The 10133-nt window shown below is 34.5% G+C and overlaps 1 protein-coding gene across 1 annotated transcript; it reads left to right on the top strand.

The window, feature by feature from the left end:
- Positions 1–9081: 9081 nt before the first annotated feature.
- On the top strand, positions 9082–10099 carry LOC106714006 (cuticle protein 38-like). Its single transcript, XM_014506921.2, has one exon. The coding sequence runs from the start codon at positions 9159–9161 to the stop codon at positions 10011–10013; it is 855 nt and encodes a 284-aa protein (XP_014362407.2). The 5' UTR covers positions 9082–9158; the 3' UTR covers positions 10014–10099.
- Positions 10100–10133: the final 34 nt, after the last annotated feature.

Genomic DNA, 10133 nt, shown 5'->3' with positions numbered 1-10133 from the left:
AATTGTTTAAGAAAAGGCAATAAAAGCTAAAATATTGCTTGTTCGATTAATCATATCACGTGATGGTGATACTTATTGTTGGAACGCACGCAAAACAATTTTGTCATAAACAAATAAAGTATGTAGTTCGTAAACAATTTTGTAATAGCATTATAATTTCCGTGTAAAGAACTAGACTTTTTAGCCGACTTCAAAAAGAAGGAGGTTATCAATTCGACTGTATTTTTTTTTTGTTTCTTAGCTTTCCTTTGGAATGGAAAATAGAACCATTGTGCTTTAAGTTTTATTATCCACATTCTTGGTAATTTTTTAAAATCAATTTCACATCTTACTACTAAAAATAAACAACATGTATATATGTTGATTCAATAAATTAACAATTAATTTTGTAAATACAACCTTTATAAGTCGCATGTTAAAAAAATAAAATTGTAACATTACTAGATCCAAGTTGACTTAATGTTTTCTTTAAAGTAGCTAATACCTCAAGCTGATGAAATTCCCACTCTCATTTCATCAGGAACAAGTATGGCCCTATACCAGTGTTACAAAGGCGTTGGTTATTTCTGTTAAGAATTTAGAAAGGAAAATATTAAATAGTCAATGTTAAATATTTTAATAGAATAATTACAATTCTAATTAATTTTATAAATTTCCGTAATGTTTAATTGTTGGTATTATTATTATAACCTCAAATACTAACCCATATTGATTTGTACCATATTTAATTATCAGACAGATTTAAACAAAGAAAAGTACCTATAACTATATAAAAAGTATAATGATATAAAACGATTCGTAATTAAATAACGGTGTAGGGGGTGGGATAGAATGTAATGAATATGGGAATGAATCTAGTATTACAAAAATGGATAACTTATTTTTTCTATCCCTTCAGGCAACAAACATCAATTTATCTTACTATTTTCGCTTAGTATGTCTGAAGGTATATCCGGAACGGCTCAACGGATCCTGATGAAATTTGATTTGATTAGATGTTCTACATCAGTGCCAAATTTCATTCATTCCCGCGAGTCCGTCCACGCGGAATTAAAAAAAAAACGTTGTAAGTTCTGCCTTAGCCTATCTGTTCTTCTAGACTATGTTCTAAATCTGTACCAAATTTCATCAACATCCGTTGAGCAAAATCCCTCCATCCATCCATTTAAATATTCGCATTTTATAATATTAGTAAGATTACTTCTCAATGACTTACTTTTCTTTACAGAGTCATCTAGCGGTTGAGTTGTAAAACACGCAGGTACGTTGTCTGATTTAGGTGTATAATTAAGCACTAGATCACAGATGGCTGTACTTGTAGCTCCTCCCTCCCCCCTTACAAGAGATAATTGAAAAAAAAACTTATGTTTGATGTAAGGTAAAATTAAGTACGAAACACATTTTTTTCTGTCATAACTTTAAGCTTACTTAAAACTACTAAGGCTTCTTAAGTAATAATGATAAGGAAAGAGTTTTCAAGAGTTTATTATGCACTATTTTATAACTGAAAAATGCATTAGACATCGGTTCGAATCAAATTCCTTAATTTAATTTTTAGGTTTGACAAACAAAGAATTACGTTGTTTTATGACGAAATTAACCTGTTACGTTATGGAATCATAAAGAAAATTTAAGCACACATTGATAATAATCGTTTGTTGTATTCAAACCTTCAACAGTTTATAATCTGTAAAGCTTTTATTCGAACAAGATTATTAAAAGCTTTTATCATCTAAATCAAATGTCTGTGATATTTTAAACCGCATTCGATTTCTTTTTAAACCCTGTTATTTATTTATCGAATGTACAATCAGTAATTTAGTAGAAGAATTATTTACTTATCCATAGTCCATTAGTCTACCATCTCGATGATTGTACATTTAATTTTATTGTATGTAATTTAGATCTTAACTACTTAGTATAAAGTTTAATTTTAATTAACAAAGAAGGATTCGTCGAAACTGTTCGTCGATTCGTAGTTGCAACATTTCGGCATTTTAGGTCAATATAAATAGCACTTGGTAACATTAAATGCTCCATTTAGATTCGAGTTTTAATTCAAACAAAAGCACGTGCGATATTATATTTCAAGGTTTTCAAAACATTTACATGTAAAGTATAAACTCATCCTAAATAAATAATTACTGGCCGGAACTAGGTTTGTATAGAAGGACTTGTTTGGAATAAACTAATACAAATTGCTTACTAACTTAGTCTGAGCAAGTCTTACCTTGGTTGGAACGAAAGTGTGCGAAGTAAGTACTTCAAATATATGCAAACAAAAAGTTTAATATGTTTTTTTTTTTGTTATACTTTTCAATGACCTAATGAAACATTTTGATATTGATCAAAAGAACTTACCATTGTTACCAAATTCAGTCCGTATATATTTAGTGCTAAACGAGCATTTCTCTTCACAATCACGTCCGTAACATTCATACGGTCATGAAACGAAACCTCAGAGCCATTATCTGATGTATAAAAACAACCACGCGTATCCCATTACTTACTAAGTGCTGTGATAAGTTAAAAGTTGCATTGGTCCAGACCATTTTCGGTTAGAATCATGATCATATTGCTTACAAGCCAAAGCCTGAGAACAAATTAAGCATACCTTACAGAGACTCTATATTCTTGTATAGATTTAAGTAGGGTTTAAAGGTATAGTATAGGTTTAAAAACTTTTAAAAAGTTTTTTTTTTTGTTTTTAAAGAAACAAACGAAAAACCTCTGGGGAACACCGAATAAGTCATAAACGCCCAAGAACATCTGCAACACCAGAGGTTGTGCATCCATTGAAAATGTGAGAATTCCATCTGTTACAGCCGACGGTAACGAATTGATTACTACACCGATGTTGGCAACCGACTAGTTTCGAACCCATCGGGAGTCCTTTATCTGAAATTTTTATAACAACTTTTAATAGAATTAAGTAGTGGACTCACTCTCCTATATGGAAACACGTTTTAATAAATGCAACCCGAAATAACATTGACAGTACTTAAGATTGTGAACATTGTTAATGCATTTCCACTCTGTGAAGCTAGCGGCGTCAAGTCCGTCGTTTACAATGAATTTAGTGTATAAAGTAGCTGTCGCACGTTTAGTCCGTCCACGCCGAGTTATAAAAAACCTAAATAATTCGCCTATGTGTTAGTAAAGTTCTTCTTAGATTTACCAATTTTCTAATCACATATAGGCATGTTCGAACTTTTCAGACGTTGTCGAAAAAAAATTAATGTAATAACAAACCGTTTTCAAAATAATTTCTTACGAAGAGAACGGCTTTAAGTTATATGTCTGTACTTTATTCAAGTAATTTGCATTGCAATTTCATTGAGGTTAATAAAGCCTTTGGACTTTGAGATTACAGTGTTAAAAGGTAGTGTCTTATTAATCTAAGTTACGAATAAGTTAATGGATTAAATGTTAAATTAGGTAAAGCTAGAGTTTCTATAAGATACAAAGCCAACACAGTTTAATCGCAAATAACCTTCAATAAATAACACAATACTTGGATTTAGCTTTGTTTCTATTTTAAATATATAAATATAATTGGAATAAACTTTTCCCTCCATTCTGTTTTCTTATACAACTATTATATAAAAGGTTAAAAGTGAACATTATAATCCATTAACGTCAAACTAACAAAATTATTTAGATTATATCTAAAAAATAACGCAAAAACAGTCGTGAGTTTTAAACATACGAAATAAAAGAAATTGTTTATACGAGCAACTTTTATCTTTTTAAACATCGAGATACTAAATAGTTTCATTTTCTTACAAGTACCCGACCAACGCCATAAAAATTAATTAGATAAAGGTGAAGAGTTTGCTTATTTAAACACGTTAATTTCAGGCACTTCGACTTAACTCGATTTCGATTATTAATTCCAACCAAAATCCATTTGGTCATAAAAAATGGGTTATTTACTTTATATTACGCTGTTCCCTCAGGAGATAAGCAATAAAATAAGAAAAAGGAAACGAATAACCACGGGATAAGTCTAGTGCTATTTACAATATACGTTATTGAGTATTAACTTCAAGGTTAACAAGGTTAACGCACATTCTAGTCATCAGTTACTGAATAAAAACAACAAAACGGAACCTTTAATAAGGCAATTCACTCATAATTTTCCTTTCGACTTAATACTTTATATCCGTTAATGCATATTTATAAGGAGCAAGTTCTTGTGTGAAATCATTTATGTTTAGTAAAGAAAAATTATATTGTTGACATTATAATAATACCAACACATACATCCAGACTCTTACTCTCTTACTCTAACGATCTTAGTGTATTTCAAATTACCATCAGGTCAATCAGGTGGGATCATGAGTAAGCGCTGATTTCTTTATACAATTAATGATTTGGAGTATCTGCGTGTATTATCGAAAAAAAAAATATTTCGTACATATGATGTATTTACGTTACTTGTAACTGTCTGTGTGTCTGTCTGTCTATCCAAAAGTTTGCGTTTGTTTCCGGTAAGCTCACTAACGTCTGCCTCGGTTTTGACGGGGCTTTTACTGGAAGGTAGATGTGTGCGGGATTGACTTAGGTTACTTTTTTAATTCTGCGCTAACGAAGTCGCAGACAAACGCTAATTCCCAAGAAAATCAAATATCAATTATCCTATTTCTATTCCTTTACACTAGGAAATCCCAAGGGGTCGATATCGGAAATATAGCATTATCTAAGTCTGAATGAATAATAATAATAATAAATGATCTTAAGAGTAAGTAATTTGGCCATGGAGGTCTGTGGTAACGGTTCATTTTGGAAAAGGGGGTCACTTGTCCAAAATAGTTTGGGGGTCCCTGATCTACAAAATACCGCTTGAATAACAATATAACTATACGTAAGTAAGTATATTAAAATTATTTACAAATCAGTATATTTGTAAGTAGTAAAAAAATGAGTTATAAATTCACATGTACAAACGGCCTTCACTAACAAACAAGGACAAATGCACAAAGCACAATTATATACCTACTGAATTATATGTACCGGTATGCGGGTTTTCTCAAGCCTTGGTCTAGAAATAATTATTCAAAACCTTCTACACACATATTTATAACATTTACCAACCTCGCTATTGTGTTACTATTTTATGACGAAAAAAAAATTTGACACTAATTAATGTTTTTAAAACAAAGAAACGTACTCGTAACTGTATTTTTAATAAACTAATTACCGTTCAAATTAAGTAAAGTCTTATAAAAAAAAAGTAAACAAATAACTGTATTTTAGATTGTATTTGTGAATTTTTAGATAATGTTGTATTTACCAATATGATGTGGAAATTTAAATTTTTTGTCAAAAGTATAAAAAATACAATTTTTTTATGATCCTAAATTATAATCATGAACCATTATATAGTACATGGTAATTCACATAGATCGTATGTATTTGTAAGGTCTCCCAGACATTCCTGGAATAATATGTAGGTCAAACAATTTATGTGAGGAATTATAACATAAATTTTGTTCAAAGTCTTCGAGAAATGAGAATTGTTACCAGCACTTTATTGGTATTTAGTATTTAGCAATAACACGCCACATTTCAAAACAAAACCAAATTAAAAAGTTAACAAATGCACATTTAATTGTCAATTAACTGCTAAAAGTTTCATTTTAATCCACTAATTTGTTGTTTAATAACGAAATTTATTAAATAATTATTGTATTAACTACTCGAAACAGACATAAAATTAACCTTAAAAAGTGACCAAAGTAAAGTCGTTAATATAAACAAATTTCAATAAATATGAAGCAATTAACAGAATCGTATCGATATGTCACCGGTAAATCGCCTACGTCGCCCGATTTTTATTTGCCCCGCAAATCGTAGACTCGGCAAATTGCATATCGGACGAATTCATTCAGACAAATTGTCATATTTACAGTGGTAGATCCCGCAAAAAAAATGTTTGTTGGATACACGAATGGGCCGGGTTGACCGATGAAATACCAACATCATACAGAAGACAAGCGTGAAGTGGAAGCAATTCCGCGTTTAGTCTGTGTGGTGCCAGAAGCCTAATTTTAATCCTCTTTCCCTTCCCACCCTTTTCTTATTAGGAAAGGATGGGATGGAGAAGTGGATTTGGCGGAAGCGTTTATAATACGTTAATTTGTAAATTAACTCATTCAATATATTTGCCGAGTTTCTACGATTTGTCGGTGTGAATTGCAAACGGACGATATTCGCGATTTGCCAGTGTAAACACAAATCGTGGTATAATATCCTGGCAACCGGGTAATGTTTCGAAATGAGCGGGCGACGTGAGCTCGGACACGGCGCCGAGACAAATGGTATTATCATTTTCCATATTTAGCATTGATTTACAAATGTATGACAGTAATAGATATTAATTATTGAATGTACTTAGAATTACTGTATATATTAAGAATATGACTGTTATTTGTTATATCTACTATACATACTTATATGGTCTTACTTAAGCCCTTTATAAGATCTGTGGACAACATTTTTGACGACGATATATTCTATTTAGTATAAGGTTTGGATCCGACTATTTTATTAGTATACTAACCGTCGCCTTCGACTCCGAGTGCGCGGTATTAAAAAAACTTACTAAGTAGCCTATGTGGTCTTCGAAATTATGTTCTATATTTATGTGAAATTTTACGGACACCCGTTAAGCCGTTCTTAAGATACCTTCCAACAAACATTCAACTTTATATCTAAAAAGTAGCATTTATAATATTACTAAGATTAGAATTATTACTATTTATTAGGATCACATCTCCCTAGCCTCTAAATCTAATCATTTTGCTCCTACGCTCGATCTCTTGGTAGATTTCTAGCTTACTTGCTAGCGACAGAGTAGTCGGGTAACAAAGAGGCGTTTCTCAATTTGTTTCATAATTTAAATAATTATCCAGTACAGCCAGCGTACCAGTTATCGTTTTCAATACCAACTTAAAACATGGAAGTTAAAATTAGACATTCTTTAACTATACATAGCTTGTGGCATATTTATTTCCCTGTAATAAATAATCAATTTCCGTTGTAAGCGCACGGACGGAAGTGTTTCTTAGTGCAAAATGTGATATATACTTGAGAAATTAATGCATTTATTAAATATCTATCATCTATGTTGTATAAGACATTAAAATATTCTAAAGAAATTATTTAAATTACTTTAAAAGTTCTCTATATTATATACTATTACGATAAGACTAAAAAATATTTTTAAATGTAATAATTAATCATAATTAACTTTAAGTTGTTTTGTTAATCAATTAAACTTGCATAAACAATAATATACCCCTATAAGGTACCCTTTTTACAACGTTATTTAAATATTATTTCATATTCAGAAAATGCAAACTTTAAACTACCAGTCATGATAACGATAACATTTACTTGTTTATTATTTTTATATACTTGTTATATACTTGTTAATAAATTCATTTTGTTTCTTTGGTTGTTTTGTTTTCTATTTTTTTTAACAACTTTATAATTAAGTGTATAATGATTACCCTCTGAATGGATTAAATTTATTTATTATCTTATATATAAAATTCTCGTGTCATATTCAGTAGGTCTGAGATTCGGCCAACATCTATTTTTCATAACCCCCCTCCCCCATTTAGAATTTTTTTAACTGCGCGCGGACGGAGTCACAGGCGACAGCTAGTTATTATTATAAAATTCTGTATATGCAAGTTTACAAAGAAAAAAATATTGTCAATAACACAAATCTACGCAGCCGACTAGGGCAGTTGCTACAGAACTGAATGAATCATAGTCAACTTATTACTTACTACTGACCTTAAGTATAACACAACGTATATTATCAATTTAAACTTGATTGAATAAATGCGGAAATTAATGTAATATACTATGAGGTATCGAATGAAAACTAATTAATTTTTCGACAATATTTTTATGTACCTAGCCGAATCCGATATACGTTGTAATGCCGAAATCAGAGTAACCTCAAAGGTTTAACTGCAATCAAAAAGTTTCACCAGTACTGACCACTTAGTACTCTAATAAAGTATGTATCAAAGAAATGTTTGAACTTTAAAAAAAGCTACTTAATAGAAACAAATGACATTGAGTCCGAACTTTAAGCTTCAATAAAACATGTCTTTATCTTTAATCTTTATCATGTCAACGACATATCCGTTTTATATTCGCTGTAAATATAGTTCATGTCAATCAATAAATAACGTTATTATTGGTATTACTCGTTGTGTACTTAAAAAGTCCAATTTTTAATAATAATAAGTTTTTTCCCCTATACAAGAGACTCAGATGGCTTTGGTTTTTGTTGTACGTTAAATGTATGTTTCATTTTTGATGCTTTTTAAAATTAAGGTTGTCTTTTAATTTTTACTTTATATCAAATTTTACATTTTTGATTTTCATGTTTGTGTTTATCTCTACAATTTATCTCAGGCACTCAATGTTTAGGTGTTGCAAAAGTTAGTGCTTAGTGCATTAAACTAGTAGGCATGTCAGTTAGGCGGAACTGGCGCGGAGACCGATAAAATATCCCAGTCCCACAGTCTGGCTGACCGGCTGCGCCCCATTACTTTTCTTTGTGCGAGTCGCGCGCCGTCGAAACCTTACGCAAGGCTACCATTCCGTTCACATTCAAGATCTATCTACGTAACTTATATAAATTATGCACTGTTAATTCAAAACCTACTTTATAAGCTATATTCAAATATGGTTTAGCAATCTCCGTTATAATTTACTGCAAATACAATACGTTTACATTTGAAAATAAAAGTCAGAAATCCTTTGCATGCAATCTTTCATAAATAAGGAACAATTAGACGCAAAGCAAGCTTACTTCTTTGCGAAATATTTTATTGTAAAAAAAATCGCAACAAGATAACATCAGCCTATGTGGCTAGCAGACAAGCGTTGCGCACTGCATGCGGCGACCACGAAATTCTTTCGTTATGACCGCCACGCGCCGAGGCCACACACTTTATTGACACCTGACATTGTTCTAACATTACCAGCCATTGCACACTGAAATCGCCGTACTTTTTAATTATATCCGGTCAGTATAAATACGACTGTACGTAAGTCGAATTTATCAGTCGACCGAAGTCGGTTTGAAGTGATCTAGTTCGTCAGAAAAGGCACAGACCACGTTCACAATGAAATCGCTGGTGGTGTTCTTCGCTCTCGCCTCCGTGGCTTGCGGCTCCCTCATCCCGTGGGCGCAGCCTGCGCACCACGCAGCCGTGGTCCTGGACCCCCACGGCCGCCCCCTGGAGACCGCCGACGTGATCAACGCCCGCGCTATTCACCTGCAGGCTAAGGCCCTGGAAGGCCACGGTGCCCTCCTTCACGGTGCCGTCGCACCGGTTGCCGTCGCTCACTCCGTGGTCGCTGCCCCCGCTGTGGTGGCTGCCCCCGCCGTAGTAGCTGCCCCCGCCGCCGTCTCCCACCAGTCCCGTGTTGACGTGCGCACCAGCCCCGCCATCGTCACCGCGCACGCTACTCCTGTCTTAGCCGCGCACAGCGCTTACGCCTCTCCTGTTTGGGGACACGCCGTTCACGGACTCGCCGCTCACGGACTCGCCGCTCATGGACTCGCCGCTCACGGCCACCTCCTGAAGAAGCGCTCCCTGGGACACCTTGCGTACGCCGCTCCCCTTGTAGCCCACGCTGCCCCCGTTCTGGCCGCTGCCCCCGCCGCCGTGTCTCACCAGTCCCGCGTGGACGTCGTCTCTAGCCCCGCCATCGTGTCGCACGCCGTAGCCTCTCCCGTCGTCGCGCACGCCGCCGTCGCGCCCGTCGTCGCCCACGCTGTTGCCCCCGCCGCTGTGTCACACCAGTCTCGCGTCGACGTCCGCAGCAGCCCCGCCATCGTGGCTCATGCCGCTGTTGCCCCCCTCGCGCCCCTCGCGCACGGTGTCTACGGTGGTGCCCTCGCGCACGGCGTCTACGGAGGCGCGCTCGCGCATTCCGGACTCCTTCATTCCGCCCCCTTGGCCCATGCCTGGTGAAGAGTGAATATGACGACCTAAGATTAGTAACTTTAAACGATATCATAATTTATAAATAAAAAATAACATAAAAATAAACCGTGAAATACAACACAGTCTATTATTTGTTTATTCAATTAA

The sequence above is a fragment of the Papilio machaon genome, chromosome 12 (genome assembly GCF_912999745.1).
Source record: "Papilio machaon chromosome 12, ilPapMach1.1, whole genome shotgun sequence".
Taxonomy (NCBI): Eukaryota; Metazoa; Arthropoda; class Insecta; order Lepidoptera; family Papilionidae; genus Papilio; species Papilio machaon.
This window is presented reverse-complemented; position numbering and strand designations above follow the sequence as displayed.